Below are 16,519 nucleotides of genomic sequence, written 5' to 3' on the forward strand. Positions count from 1 at the left end.
GATGCTTCCTCCTAACCGCAACCCATGCCCCACACCCCCCATGTTGTAACCCATACGTTAATACCCTCATGTCAAAACCGCAAGATGTCCCAGACAGTTAAGAAACCACGAGATGTTCCAGAGGGGCAGACTTGAGCAAAAGAGGACAAAAATAGGAGCACATGGGTGGGGTCTCCAAACCCACTCTGCCCCCTGTGACCACTTTTAGGGGAGCTTGAGAGGGGGCCAATGAAATAGCTGATACTGTGCCAAGCTGTCATGGGGGGGCCAATGAAATAACTGTTACTGTGCTAAGTTGGAATCTTATCCCTTGCAACCTATAAAAATCCTGTAACCCCGAGCCCATGCATGCAAGCTGCCTAAGCCACGGCTGAGGTTCTGCTTTGCATCCATAGGCGCCTATGTGAATAAATTCCTCCTGCTGATTGCATCCAGTGACTCGCGTGTTCCATTCTGGGTTGGGGTCTCGGGGGTCTTTCATTTGGGGGCTCGTCCGGGATCACCGGAACGACCCAGACCCAAATCCGGAGGACACTCGACTTCACTGGGAGGTAAGCCGGCAAATACGAGCTCTCTGTCTCTATGTTTGTCTCTATGTTTAATGTCTTGCGCAGCGTCTGTATTCTGAAGTCTACGCGTAGCTCAGTATCTGAAGGCAGCTTGAGAAGGAGCTAATTTGAGGTTTAGCTCGGACTTCTCCCCTGCCACCCTGGGAGACGTCCCAGGGATCCGAAGGGTCCATTTTTTCGGGGCCCCCAGTGTTTCTGAAGGATACACTGTCTTTGTAGGCGAAAGAGAAGTACTAACTTCTCCCAAGCCATCTGAATTCGGTTTCTGCCGGCACCGCGCAGCGCTCGTCCCGTTCGGTCTCGTCTTTGTACTACTGTGTCTGTCTGTCTACTTTCTGTCTGAAAGAAATATGGGGAACACCCTAACTACCCCTTTGAGCCTTACTCTAGATCATTGGCAGGACGTCCAAAAGCGCGCAAACAACTTGTCCGTGACGGTCAAAAAGAAGAAATGGAAAACTCTCTGTGCCTCAGAATGGCCTACATTCAATACCAGCTGGCCTCCTGAAGGAACCTTTAACATTGATTCTATCTTACAGGTGAAGTCTCGAATCTTCATCCAAGGTCCTCAGGGACACCCTGATCAAATACCCTATATTATTACTTGGGAAGATTTAGCTTCCACGCCACCCTCCTGGGTAGCTCCTTTCTCTCCTCCTAAGTCTCCTTCTTCTTCTTCTCCCCTCGAGCCCTCTGCCCCTCTCCTTCCAGTTCCTCCTCTTCTACCCCCTCAAACCTCCCAACTTTACCCTGTTCTCGACAAATCTGAAACTTCAACTAAGCCAGGGGCAACACCAAAGAAGGTTTTGCCACCAGAAGACTCAGCCCTAATTGACCTGCTAGCTGATGAGCCTCCTCCTTATCAGCCCCAGCCCTTGCCAGCCCTTGGGTCCAATCCACCTTCCTCGGAGGAAGAAGAAGATGACCAAGAGGGTCCAACAGCCAGTGCTCCCCCAGATCCATCCCCCATGGTGGGACAGCTCCGAGGACGACGGGATCACACTGCACCAGGGGACACTTCTAGAGTTCTCCCCCTGCGGCAAATGGGGGGTCCCAATGGCCAATATCAGTATTGGCCATTCTCAGCCTCTGACCTTTATAACTGGAAAACTCATAATCCTTCCTTTGCTAAAGACCCTGTAGCTTTAACCTCTCTGATTGAATCTATTCTAGTGACTCACCAGCCAAGGAGAAACAAAAAGTTCTTTTGGAAGCTCGCAAAAATGTACCAGGGGATGATGGGCGACCTACCCAACTCCCAAATTTGATTAACGAGGCTTTTCCTTTAACCCGGCCAAACTGGGACTATACCACTGAAGCAGGTAGGAACCACCTACGTCTCTATCGCCAGTTACTCATAGCGGGTCTCCAAGGAGCAGGGCGTCGGCCCATTAATTTGGCCCAGGTAAGACAAACTATTCAGGGAGCAGAGGAGAGCCCAACAGCATTTTTAGAAAGACTAAAGGAGGCATATCGGAGGTTCACACCCTTCGATCCTGATAGTGAGGATCAGAAAGAAAATGTCTCTATGACATTTATTTGGCAATCTGCCCCAGACATCAGAACTAAGTTGCAAAGACTGGATAATTTGCAGGATTTCTCTCTAACAGATTTGCTGAAGGAAGCAGAAAAGATATTTAACAAGAGAGAAACTCCAGAGGAACAAAAGAATAGAATCAGGAAGATGCAAGAAGAACGAGACCTTAAGCTTAGAGAAGAGTCAGACAAAAGGGAAAGAGAAAGTGATCGAAAGCGTAACAGGGAACTAAGCAAAATATTGGCCACTGTAGTTCAGGCAGGACGTCAGGGAGACAAAGTAAGTCAGGACAGGGAACGGAGCAGACCCCATGTAGACCGAGACCAATGTGCCTACTGTAAGGAAAAAGGACACTGGGTAAAAGACTGCCCAAAGAGACCCCCCAACCCTAGAAGAGGTGCAAATCGGGCCTCGCAGTTACTAGCATTAGATGAAGACTGAAGGAGTCAGGGCCAGGAGCTCCCCCCTGAGCCCCGGGTAACCCTACAAGTAGGGGAGCAACCTGTAACCTTCCTAGTGGATACGGGAGCCCAACACTCAGTGCTGACGCAAGCACCAGGACCCATAAGCCACAGAACAACATGGGTCCAAGGTGCCACCGGGAACAAACCATACCGATGGACTACCGAAAGAGAAGTACACCTTGCCACAGGTAAGGTTTCTCATTCGTTTCTACATGTGCCTGATTGTCCGTATCCACTACTAGGAAGAGACCTGTTAACCAAATTGAGGGCCCAAATTTATTTCAAGGACGGGGGTGTCTCTATTACCGGGCCAAACCAGACCCCCTTGCATGTATTGACTTTCAAACTAGAAGATGAATACAAACTTTTTGATAAGTCCTCACTACCTATTAAAAACATGGACTATTGGCTTAGTTCCTACCCGGAGGCCTGGGCAGAAACTGGAGGAATGGGAATAGCTAAACAACAACCTCCCATAGTCATACAGCTAAAAGCCACTGCAACTCCTATTAATATTAAACAATATCCTATGTCAAGGGAGGCCTACCAAGGCATCAAGCCGCATATCAAACGCCTCCTAGATCAAGGCATTCTAACATCTTGCCGGTCGCCCTGGAACACCCCGCTGCTACCGGTCAAAAAGCCAGGGACTAATGATTATCGACCGGTTCAGGACTTAAGGGAAGTTAACAAAAGGGTAGAAGACATTCACCCCACAGTGCCAAATCCCTACAATCTCCTCAGCACCTTGCCTCCGACCCATACCTGGTATACTGTTTTGGACCTAAAAGATGCCTTTTTCTGCCTAAGACTGTCTCCCCAAAGTCAGGCCCTTTTTGCATTCGAATGGAAAGATCCCGAGGAAAGGGTTTCTGGACAGCTGACTTGGACGAGACTACCACAAGGATTTAAAAACAGCCCAACGCTCTTTGATGAGGCTCTGCACCAGGACTTGGCTGAATTTCGGGTAAGACACCCTTCCTTAATTATGCTTCAATATGTGGATGATATCTTGTTGGCTGCAACCTCCAAAGAAGACTGCCTAACAGGTACGAAAGAATTGTTGCAAACCTTGGGACTACTGGGGTACAGGGCATCAGCAAAGAAGGCCCAAATCTGTCAGACAAAGGTTACCTATCTTGGCTATGAACTTTACGATGGTCGGCGCTGGCTGACAGCTGCCAGGAAAGAGACTATCTCAAATATACCAACTCCCCAGAGTCCCAAGCAGCTGCGGGAGTTTCTAGGAACCGCAGGTTTCTGCAGACTCTGGATTCCTGGGTTTGCTGAGATAGCAGCCCCCTTGTATCCACTGACTAAACCAGGTATTTCCTTTACCTGGACTGAGGAACATCAATTGGCATTTGAACAAATTAAATTGGCTCTTTTATCGGCCCCCGCCTTAGGTCTGCCAGACATTACCAAGCCTTTTGATCTGTTTATAGATGAAAAACAGGGTTATGCAAAAGGGGTTCTAACCCAAAAACTGGGACCCTGGAGGCGCCCTATAGCCTACCTGTCAAAGAAATTGGATCCAGTGGCAGCCGGATGGCCACCTTGCCTCCGGATGATAGCAGCTGTGGCTCTTCTGATTAAGGATGCCACCAAACTGACTTTGGGACAGCCATTAACCCTATTAACCCCTCATGCCATTGAAACCATAATTCGCCAGCCACCCGACCGCTGGATGTCAAATGCCCGGCTCACCCATTACCAGTCTTTGTTATTGGATACTGACCGGATCCAGTTCGGCCCCTTGGTGACATTAAATCCAGCAACCCTCCTGCCGCTCCCGGAAAAAGCAGATCCTCACAACTGCCAGCAGATTCTTGCAGAAACACAGGGGACCCGGCCAGACCTCACAGACCAACCAATGAAGGATGCAGAGCTAGTCTGGTATACAGATGGAAGCAGTTATCTGCTCAATGGAGAACGACGAGCAGGAGCGGCCATCACCACTGAATCTGAGGTAATATGGGCGAGTGCGCTTCCGGGCGGGACGTCAGCTCAGCGGGCAGAACTGATAGCTCTGACTCAAGCCTTAAAGCTGGCAGAGGGGAAAAAGCTAAATGTATACACAGACAGCAGATATGCTTTTGCCACTGCTCATATACATGGGGAAATTTACAAGCGCCAAGGATTACTAACCTCAGAAGGAAAAGAAATCAAAAATAAGACTGAAATATTAGCTTTACTTAAAGCTTTATTTTTGCCTAAGAAATTAAGTATCATGCATTGTCCCGGCCATCAGAAAAAAGACACTCCAGAGGCCAAAGGGAACAGATTAGCAGATGAGACAGCCAAGAAAGCAGCTCTAGGGCCACAGCTCTTAATAATGACTCTATTGCCCCAACAAGTAGACCCACCGCATGCTAACCACGAAGAACAATGGGTCTATGAAGACAAGGACTTAAATGTCATACAGAGACTGGGGGCTACCTACAGCCCAGAGGACAATACCTGGAAATATCAAGGAAAGACTATCATGCCCCTTAAAGATGCAAAACAACTAGTGAAGTCCCTACACAGACTCACACACCTTGGAGCTAAAAAGATAAAAGAACTTTTAGACCGCGGGGAAGGTACTTTATATCTCCCAAACAGGGATCAACTTCTTCGCCAGACAGCAGAAAATTGTCAAGCATGTGCCCAGGTAAATGCTGGTAAAAACAAGATTGGAATCGGAATTCGAATAAAAGGGCATAAACCTGGAACCCATTGGGAAATAGACTTTACTGAAATCAAACCAGGTATGTATGGCTATAAGTATCTTCTAGTTTTTGTTGATACCTTCTCCGGATGGGCAGAAGCATTCCCGACTCGACATGAAACTGCTAAGATGGTTGCAAAGAAATTATTAGAAGAGATTTTTCCCAGGTATGGGGTACCTGGGACAATTGGATCGGATAACGGGCCTGCCTTCGTTTCCCAGGTAAGTCAGATGGTGGCCAATATATTGGGGATCAATTGGAAATTACATTGTGCTTACAGACCCCAAAGTTCAGGACAGGTAGAAAGAATGAATAGAACTATTAAGGAGACCTTGACCAAATTAACGCTTGAAACTGGCACTAGAGACTGGGTACAGCTCCTGCCTTTAGCCTTATATCGGGCCCGAAATACCCCAGGCCCACAGGGACTAACCCCATTTGAGATTCTGTACGGTGCCCCACCACCTGCTGTTAACTTTTATGAAACTGAAACCTGTGCCTCCCTCGCCCCATCTATGCAGACTCATTTGCGTGCCTTGCAGCTGGTTCAGAACGAGGTCTGGAAGCCTTTAGCCGCAGCATACAAAGAGGAACTTAAAACCCCATCGCTGCCACATCCCTTCAAAGTCGGAGACACCGTCTGGGTACGCAGACACCAGAGCAAGAACCTTGAACCACGGTGGAAAGGACCCTACACTGTCCTGCTGACGACTCCTACTGCAGTCAAAGTGGACGGCATCTCTGCTTGGATCCACGCCTCTCATGTAAAGACTGCTCATCCACTGGAATCCACCAGCACCTCTTCAGGATGGAAATTGCAGCGCACTCAAAACCCGCTAAAGATAAGACTCACTCGCTGCTGACTTTATTCACTTTATGTCTAGCTCTCCCCATGTCAGCTGCCAGGCACCACTTGTATAACCCCCCGCACCCCCGAAAGTCCCAGACAGTTGGGGATCCTAGAAGCCGCAGTACAGCAAGATCTGAGGGCAATAGAAACCTCTGTAACTGCTTTAGAAAAATCTTTAACCTCCTTATCAGAGGTAATATTGCAAAATAGACGGGGTCTAGACTTATTGTTCTTAAAGGAAGGAGGGCTTTGTGCTGCCCTAAAAAAAAAAAAAATTGTTACTTTTACACAGATCATACAGGGGTAATAAGGGAATCCATGACAAAACTCAGAGAAAAGACTAGATGCACGGGAAAGATCCCTGCGGAGCTCTCAAAGTTGATTTGAAGGCTGGTTCAATAAGTCCCCATGGCTGACTACTCTATTATCTACTATAGCTGGACCCTTGATTATCTTGCTGTTGATTTTAATGTTTGGACCCTGTATTTTTAACAAATTGATGCAGTTTATAAAAGACAGGCTTTCTGTAGTACAAACCATGGTCCTTACCCAGCAATATCACTTGCTTCAACAACAGGCTGAATCTGAACCCGAACAGGCAGATCTATGGATATAAGATTATATCCCTGATAAAAGAAAAGGGGGGAATGAAAGACCCCAGCCTCAAAGCCTTAAGCTTAATGTTAAGAAATATAACGTTTTGCTCTGCAGTCACAAGATGCTTCCTCCTAACCGCAACCCATGCCCCACACCCCCCATGTTGTAACCCATACGTTAATACCCTCATGTCAAAACCGCAAGATGTCCCAGACAGTTAAGAAACCACGAGATGTTCCAGAGGGGCAGACTTGAGCAAAAGAGGACAAAAATAGGAGCACATGGGTGGGGTCTCCAAACCCACTCTGCCCCCTGTGACCACTTTTAGGGGAGCTTGAGAGGGGGCCAATGAAATAGCTGATACTGTGCCAAGCTGTCATGGGGGGGCCAATGAAATAACTGTTACTGTGCTAAGTTGGAATCTTATCCCTTGCAACCTATAAAAATCCTGTAACCCCGAGCCCATGCATGCAAGCTGCCTAAGCCACGGCTGAGGTTCTGCTTTGCATCCATAGGCGCCTATGTGAATAAATTCCTCCTGCTGATTGCATCCAGTGACTCGCGTGTTCCATTCTGGGTTGGGGTCTCGGGGGTCTTTCACCCTATTTTGTATTTTATTTAGAGAAAGGGTATCAATGAGTTGCTTAGCTCCTCACTTTTGCTGAGGCTAGTTTGAAATAGTGATCGTCCTGCCTCAGCCTCCTGAGCTGCTGGGATTAAGGGCATGTGCCATTGTACCAGCTACCCTTTACTTTTAATCTATAAATATCTTTATATTTTAAATGGATTTCTTGTAGATAGCATGTAGTTGGGTTTTGTTTTGTGTTCCATCATGATAATCTCTGTTAATCGATTTATTGACACTAGGGACGTTTAAACTGATTTCTGATACATTTAGATTAATATCTACCATATTTGCTATTGTTTACTGGTCACTGTGCTTATCTTTTATTCTTAGTTTTTTCTTTGATTTTATAATTTAAATTGAAAACTTTATTTTTCAAATTTATGTCCTGTCTTAGACCTAGAGTTTATAATATAGACGGGAAAAATCTACTAAGACATGTATTCAAATTGTAGAAAAACAAAGAAAAAATTCTTCAAGTAGAAGGGGGAGAATAAAAGGCAGTTTATCTATAAAGGAATGAAACTGATATGCATTTCTTGCATAATACTTGCAAGTAAGAAGAGAATGGAGAACAATATGTAAAGTATTGATTATATATATTAGATATATTGTTGCTATTGTTTTTTTGAAAAAAAAAACTATTAACTCAAAGAAAAACTAATGTTTTTTCTTTATAAATAAGTGTATAAGTGCAATGAATGCATGTATAAGATGGGTGCCAGTCATAACACAAGGTATGAGAGTGAGAACATTTGTTATTGTAAGGTACTTGGACTATTTGTATTAGGTGGTTGTTTTTTGTGGTGTTGCTGTTTTGCTACTTATCCTGCAGGTTTCTGAGAGTACTGGAGTTGAGGTTTGATGTCAGACATTCATTTGAGTACATACTCATTCCTCATGTTTAAATATTTCTTTCTGTACTTTTTTCATTATTTCTTCACTCTCTCTCTCTTTCTTTCATATTCCCATTGTATGTATATTAACGCTTCTATAATTGTCCCACATTTCCTGGATATTCTGTTGCATTTTTGTTGTTTCTTTTTCAGGTTTGGAATTTTCTATTCACATAACTTTTTTCCTCAGTTATGCAAAATCTGCTAATGAGCCCATCAAAAGCATTTTTAATGTTTGGAACTCTATACTCTATATCTATATATCCCATTCTTTTTTATTGTGTCTTGGAATTTCTACTTTCTGTTTGTAATACCCACATTGCTTACTTTTTTCATTCAAATATTGAGTATATTAATTAGTTTTAAAAAAATAATACTCTGATAATTCTAATATTCCTGCCATCTCTGAGTTTGGTTCTGATGCTTACTATCTCTTCAAACTGTATTTTATTTTTCTTTTTGGTATGCCTCGAATTTTGTTGGAAACCAGTCGTGATGTCCTATGTAAAGGGAACTGCAGTAAGTAGACATTTGTAATACTGTTAAAATATAAGGGGAGGGAGTACCTTTTATAGTTCCATGATTAGGTCACAATTTTAGTGAGTCTGTGCCTAGACTATCAACTTCACACCTACCTCTCAGTTTTGGCTATAGGAGGTTATGACATTTCCTTTCTCCCACACAGAAGGGCAGAGGGAGCTTGACTCAGGTAATTCCTTTCTTCCAAGTCACTTAGATTCTGATAATACCCTGGGTCTTTTAGATGCAAAGCCTCTGGTAAAATATTTCCTCTTAAAAGCTAACCTTATCAAGAAGAACTTAATGATCTGAAAATATCTCAAACAAGGGAGTTTTCCCCTTCCCTCACAAGAAGCATGGGGAGAAAATCTTTCCCTGGTGAACTTTTAGAAGTAAAACACAAAAGTGTGGGTATGTTCTTCCAAGACTGGGCCCCTGGAGTTCACAGTTTTCAGACTTATTTGCAATGAACCATATTAATTTGTCAATTATGATTCCAGTTTTCCTTTTCAAATACTGGTTTCCCTGGAGGTTTCTGCACGTGGGTCTCCACTCTGGCGAGTTTTAAATTTCTGCCTGTCTGTCTCTTCTATTTGGAGGGCAGGATAGCAGTTTTCCTTGTGGCTGAAATTCTCTGATATATCTAAGTGTTTTAATTGTTTCTTGTTCAGCTATTTACTGGTTTTGTGAAACTTCTCACATTCTGCATCTATTAAGTTCATTTAATCAAAGTATAAATTTGCTAATAGTAATTTAGAAATCTTTTCCCTGGCTTTTATTTTTCTCCCTTGGAAGGATTAATTATTATATTATTTTTACTAAAATGTCTGGATCCATCTGAGCCCCACTTATATCCTCTAGCTATAGCTCAGAGGTAGCTCAAATAGGAGGACATTGCTGGTATTGGGGGGTGGTGTCATTCTGAAATGTGAAGGCAAATGTATAGGGTTCTTCTTGATGGATCACTAAGTCTCTCTGTGTGGAATCATATAAATCATGTTGAAAAATGGACTGTGAGACCCACTTCATAAATCCTGGCCCAGTTTCCAAAGGTAGCCTCTTGCAATCTCAACGTCAAGGCTCAGCATTTCAGATGCAAACCTGCAGCCTGACTCCTGCAGGAGTTAATGCGTTAGCATTTTAACAAATTGAACCAATTCAGTGGCCTATTTATCAGTTCAAGCTATTTGGAAATGTTGCGACCATATGTCGTCCATTGAAATGAACACTAAACACTGCATTTATAAATGGTAATTTATGACTCATAAATGTCTTTGCTATTAGAACCATTCTGCCACTGTGAATGGAATTGATAGCAGGTTCTGAGCTCTGTGGTATGTGTATGCTTTTTCCTTTTTAGGAGTGTTGTAGATATTATAGCTTTAATGCCTTATGGAGATGTTATTTTTAAAAAATCTGTGCATATCAAAAAGATTGTTTTTATGCTAGATTTTCATATTCATAAATTTGACAGGCAGGTTAAATATATGTGAGCATGTGCATATGGCAAAGATGCTTTATATGTGTGTGTAGACAAAGATTATAGAATTATAATTCTAAAATATAGAAGTTACACCTTATTATCTGTCCAGTTCTTAGATTTACTCATGCAATTGAAACTGCTAGTCATTTACTCTAACATCTTCTCTCTCCTTCTTTCTTGGAGATAGAATGCCTGACTCTGAGTGGGATATATAGCACCCTGGTATATATAAAACTATATTATTCACTTCCCTATCAAAGAGGAAGGCAAAAATACCTGGTCAATGTAAGGAGAAAGATTTTATGAACACATCCAAAAAATGATATTAAAATAGAGCTAGATTACTTTGCATGCTTTGGTTGGTCTTTTCTTCATCCTGCTGACTGTCAATGTGGCAATCAGGCTGGATATTGAGCTAATGTTTGAACACTGAGAAATGTGGATTGACTATGGTTAGACTTGGAAGTCCAAGTTTGAATCTCTGACTGACTCATGAAGCCATATATTGACCATGGAAAGTTCAGCTCAGACTGATTTTTTAGGCACAAAAGACAGAGAGCAGAAAAATAAATCTTCCTTTTCAACATAGTCATAATTATTTTTTGAGACACATGTAATGACTTAACTGATATATATATACTCTGAATTTAAATATTTAATCATAGTAGGACCAGAAATATTACATTACCTGCCTAAGTTCACAGAACTCTATGGAATTGAGAAAATTTCCAGAACCCAAGTTTTTTGGACCTTGGCTCATTATCCTTGTTATTTACATGCCATCTGTAATATTCAATGAGGCCCGGGGGGCGGGGGCGACATCATGTGTTAGCATAGTTTGTGGAACTTTCAGACAGGAAACCTTGGTCAATTTGCAGGTCGAAATAGCTCCTGGAGAAACCACTGGTAGCTGGGAGACAAATTTATATCAGAAAGCCAGAGTTCCAATTGTTCATCACAAGATAACCTCTATTCTGTAAGCCCATTAAGTGTAGTTTTATGTCTAACTATTATCTCACTATTTCTCATTCATCACAAATGATTACAATTAAATATTTATACATATGTATAGATGGAACATTTTGTGGTGAAAATTTTAGTGTGCTGGTTCAAAGTTCTGGTGCTTTAGGAAATTTGTAACTGCTTTTATTAATACAAATGGTTAATACCATGACACTTTTTTTTTAAGGAGAACTGTGTATTTGAGATTTTAGCCATAGAGTAAAATAATGTGAGAACCATAGGTGAATCTTTAGAACCTGGAAATCAATTATTTTTGAAAATATAATGTGAAATCCTAATTTTGTGGAGGAATGATTCCAAGGATTAAAACAATAATGAATTTACCCTGTCTTTCTCTCTCTCTCTCTCTCTCTCTCTCTCTCTCTCTCTCTCTCTCTCTCTCTCTCTCTTTTTCAGGAGTGGGAGTTCATCATTAACTCAATGTCAAAATGCGATAGTCTAATCTCCCCACATATACACTCTATTTTTTTTTTAAAAAGAATTTAAATCTCCTGGTGTTGGCAGCCCATTAACAACATTTAATTAATTCAGTCATTTGTTTTAAGAGTACCTAATATTTGAACATTGCTATTTTAAGCAGTGTAAATCATAGAAGATTAATTTTTAAAGAATTTAGAGTTTTGTGGTAAGAAAAACATGTGCATTAATAATTAAAGACTAATTAGGTGAAGTGAGATAACAAAACAAACTGTTTCAGGTCACCCAAACAAACCCACCTATAAGAAATCAACTGAAATTCAAGAAATTAAACTCATGGAACCAAACTTTTTAAAAGTTCTTACCTATGGATACCCTTGATATCCTCAAAGTTTCATATATTCATTAGTGGGGAGGACTGTAAATTTCACAAAATTGTCCATAGCATGTATGTGATGCTCGGGAAAGGTAGTAGTAAGAGAGAGATGCAGGTGTGGATAAATGAGAGTGAAGAACAGAGGGGTGGGAGGGGAAGGGAAGGGTATGGGGTTAGAAAATGATGGTGGAATGTGATAGACAATATTATCCAAAATACATGTATTAAGACATGAATTGGTGTGAATATACTTTTTGTACAACCAGAGACATGAAAAATTGTGCTTTATATGTGTAATAGGAATTGTAATGCATTCTGCTGTCATATATAAATTTTAAAAATTAATAAGTAATGCATTCTGCTGTCATATATAAATTTTAAAAATTAATAAAAAAAGAAAATGTTGGAAAATTCTTTAGTTGAAAGAACTGATTTGAAGTGACACTTGAAGATCAATAAACTTATTTTATCTGATCAAGAAAATTTAAATATAGAAAACTATAAATATACTATAATGTACATATATGTGCTAAATTATGCACTTAAAGAATGTATTTGCTGCCAGTCAGGGTGGAGCATGCCTGTAATCCCAGCAGCTTGGAATGTTGAGGCAGAAGGATCACAAGTTCAAAACCAGCTTCAGTAACAGCAGGTTGCTGAGAAACTCAGTGAGACCTTTTCTCTCAATAAAATACAAATAAGGCTGAGGATGTGGCTTAGTGGTGGAGTGCCCCTGAGTTCAATCTCTGGTACCTCTTCCTGCCCCACAAAAAAGAATTTATTTTCCTTATTTCTTTTGAAGAAAGAAAATAATGTAAGTAAATTTCACTATTCTGTGTACGCCTTAAATATGTCTGTGTCTCTCCATTTTTAGAGTAATTAATGCTATAAAATAACATTTATTATTCTCATACCTTGTGTCAGAAGACTTCAAAGATGGATTCCAATATTCTCAGGCTCTGGTAAACATATACCTTCTCCCAGCTGTTCAACCAATACCAATTCAGGAGCTGCTGAGATGAATTTTTGAGAGTGTAATTTAGATCCCAAGTCACCTGACCTTAACAGAGGATGCCTAATCTTAAGTAGCCTAACCTCATCATAAGTCCTTAAAGAATGGTTCCTGAGAAAGACTCAAAGCCTAAGAGGCTTGATGTGTGGAAGATTTTACATCATTGACTTGGAAGATGGAGCAGGTCAAGTGCATAGAATTTCTCTGACCAAATCCTAAACAGTCTCTAGCTGAGAGTGACATCCCCTGAACCCCAGCTGCATCACCTAATAGGCAACAACAACAAAAAACCCCGGATCTCTGATGCAAACCACAAGTACTAAATTCTTGTGACAATTTAAATGAGCCTGGAAGAGAAACTCATCTCTCATTTGAACCTACCACTGGTCTGAATTCCACTCTTGTGAGCCCTAGCAGAGAATCCAGTCATGCTGTGCCCATACTTCTGACCTATAGAACTGTGGAATAATAAATGTATTCCATTTCATGTTCACAATCTGTGATAATTTGTCATGAAGCAGTATAAAATTAACGCTAATGTGCTTTTCACATTTAAACTACATCCATACAGTTTGGTTCAAATGTTCAAGCTCTTAAAAATGACATACTGCTCTGCGATTTTTCTGTGAACATTTGCAATATATGTAGCACCACTTTAATCATTTTACATACCAGGGCTCAGCAACCTTTTTGCATTAAGGCCTACAGAGTAAATATTGAGTCCAAGTCACATGTTTTCTCTTGCAATTATTCAACTTGCTCTTGGGAGGGTGAAAGCAATCATAGATAATAAATTAATGAATTGTTAACCATGTTCCAATGAAACTTAATTTACAAAACTGACAATGGGCCAGATTCAGTCCTAGGCTATGGCTTGCCAATTCCTGATATAAAATATTATATAGCATTCTTCTTTAGCTGTACATTTGTTTTCAGTTTTTCTTTTTCACAAACTAACTTTAAAATGATTCTAACCTATTATTTAAAAGTTATTGAACTTCTTCAGAACAATGATGTTGACACAATTCAATAATCATAGTATCATAGTACCTGAATTAGTATTCCGTTATGTATGCCCAGCTGTACATGGTGGGACTGGCACACATACATAAATATGATATTCCCAAAGGATTATTCTTGTTGTTCTGTTACAGTTTTACTTTTCATTTTCTGTTCTATTCTATAACTTTGTTTTCTTCTGTATTCATAACTACTCCAGCATGATCACTAAAACAATTAAACATTTTCACAATTCCCAGTGGCTCAAGAGGAAAAGGCAGGAGGATTGCAAGTTCCAAGCCAGCCTTAGCAACTTACAGGCTCTAAACATCTTATCAAGACCCTATCTCAAAATTAAAAATATAAATGGGCTGTGTAAATGGCTCCATGGTTAAGAGCCCCTGGGTTCAGTCCCTGGTACCTCCCAATTTTTAAAAAATTATTCCCTGCAGTACATATCAGAAAAGATATTGTAGGGTCAGAGTATGTTCATGACTGGGTATGTTGGTGCACACTTGTAATCTCAGTGACTCAGGAAGTCGAGGCAAGAGGATCACAAGTTAGAGGCCAGCCTTGGCAACTTAGCTAGACCTTGTTTCAAAACACAGAATAAAAGATTGAATATGTAGCTTAATAGTTCAGTGCCCTTGGGGTCAATCCCCAATCCTACTAGGGGCTGGAGGAGAATATGCTCACATTCAGCTTTACCATATGTTAAAAATCCCTCATGAAATTCTAACAATTAATGAAAGTTTTTTTTCTCTCTAAAAATTCCATTTATTACTTTTTCATATTAATTTTGAAATAATTTTAGGCTTTTAGAAAAGCTACATAAGAATTGAACATTCCCATTTACCACTTTCTTTCCTTAATGCTCACATCTTACTAACCCGAGTAAAACTTTAAAATCAGGAAAGTATCATTAAAATAATTCTGATCTCTAAACTATATTCCTTTACTCAAATTCCATTAATATCCCCTTTTATATCCCCCTTTCTTCTTCTAGGATTTTATTAAGAATTTGCATTAGCGTTTTGTCACTGTGACCAAAATACCTGATATGAACAACTTTAAGAGGGAAAAATGTATTTTGGCCCATGCTTTCAGGCTGTGGTTTGCTGGCTCCGTAGCTCTGGGCCTAAGATGAGGTAGAATACCATGACAGAAGGGTGTGGCAGAGGAAAGCTACTCAGCTCATGGAAACCAGGAAGCAGAGAGAGAGAGAGAAAGGGGCCACAGACAAATGACATTCTTCTAAGGCATGCCCCCAGTGATGTATTTTCTTCAACCTGGTACTACCTCTTACAATTACCACAATCTCTCAGTAGTCCCTTCAGCTAACAATGGATGAATCAGAACTCTCATGGTCCAATTACTTTCCCAAAGCTTCACCTTTGGATATTGCTGCATTAGGAACCCAAACCTTCAACATATCCAAACCATAACAGGATTCCATATTGTATTTAGTTGCTGATTTTTCTTAGACTCCTCTTATGGAAGAACACTTATCTGCTATTTTATAGAATATCTTTGATTCAAATTTATCTCATGTATTTTCATGACTGGAAGGAGATAACATATTTATACCATGGAGATGACATGTCCTTCGTGGTGCCGTGGTATCAAAGGATTCATGATGTCAACATGTTATGACTATTGAGGCTAACTTTGGTCATTAAAGTAGTAATTGGCTGGGGTTTTTCATTGTGAAATTACTCTCACCTTGTAGTTAAGTATTTTGAGGGCTATGTTTTGGGATTATGCAAAGTCTGTCTCTCCTCTGGTTTTCACACACTAAATTTTATTCTCTCTCACTGGATCCTGTTTGAAACAGTAATCACTATATTGTTTCTCTAGTTATGTTGTTTTCTTTCCCTCTTCCCATGTTAGTCAAATGAAAGAGTATGAAAAATGTCTTCTCTTTTATTAGACTTCAGGGATTGCAAGTGAAGTTGAATGTGATTTCTCACTTTTGCTGCGTGTGATGCTTCAGGTATGCTTCAGGTATCCCCCCAAAGCTCCTGTTAATGCAGAGATATTCAAAGGTAAAATGGTCAGATTAGGAGAGCTGTGACCTAATCATCCATTCTGATTTGAATGAGCTGACTGGGTGGTAACTGTAGGCAGGTGTGGGGGCTGGAGGAGGTAGGTCACTGGGAGTGTGCCCTAGAAGGGATGGACTCCACACCCCCACTCCTTATCCTTCACTTCCCAACCTTGCTATGCACTGAGAAGCTTTCCTTCACTGGGTGCTTCTCCATAACAAGTTCTCTCACCCTGTCCCAATACAATGGAGTTGGCCATCTATAAATTAAAACCTCTGGAACTGGGAACCTCAAATCAAATTTTCTTTCTCTAAATTGCCTTGTGGACTATTTTGGTCATGGTAACACAAAAACTAACTGAAACACTAGGTATTAGTATTTCAATTTATTTGATTC

The 16,519-nt window shown here is 40.9% G+C and overlaps 1 protein-coding gene across 1 annotated transcript; it reads left to right on the plus strand.

The window, feature by feature from the left end:
• Positions 1 to 919: 919 nt before the first annotated feature.
• LOC144369806 (uncharacterized) lies at positions 920 to 2,299 on the plus strand. The gene has a single exon (XM_078030098.1). It carries the CDS (start codon positions 920 to 922, stop codon positions 1,835 to 1,837), a length of 918 nt encoding a protein of 305 aa, XP_077886224.1. The 3' UTR covers positions 1,838 to 2,299.
• Positions 2,300 to 16,519: the final 14,220 nt, after the last annotated feature.

Source organism: Ictidomys tridecemlineatus, chromosome 13, assembly GCF_052094955.1.
Source record: "Ictidomys tridecemlineatus isolate mIctTri1 chromosome 13, mIctTri1.hap1, whole genome shotgun sequence".
Taxonomy (NCBI): Eukaryota; Metazoa; Chordata; class Mammalia; order Rodentia; family Sciuridae; genus Ictidomys; species Ictidomys tridecemlineatus.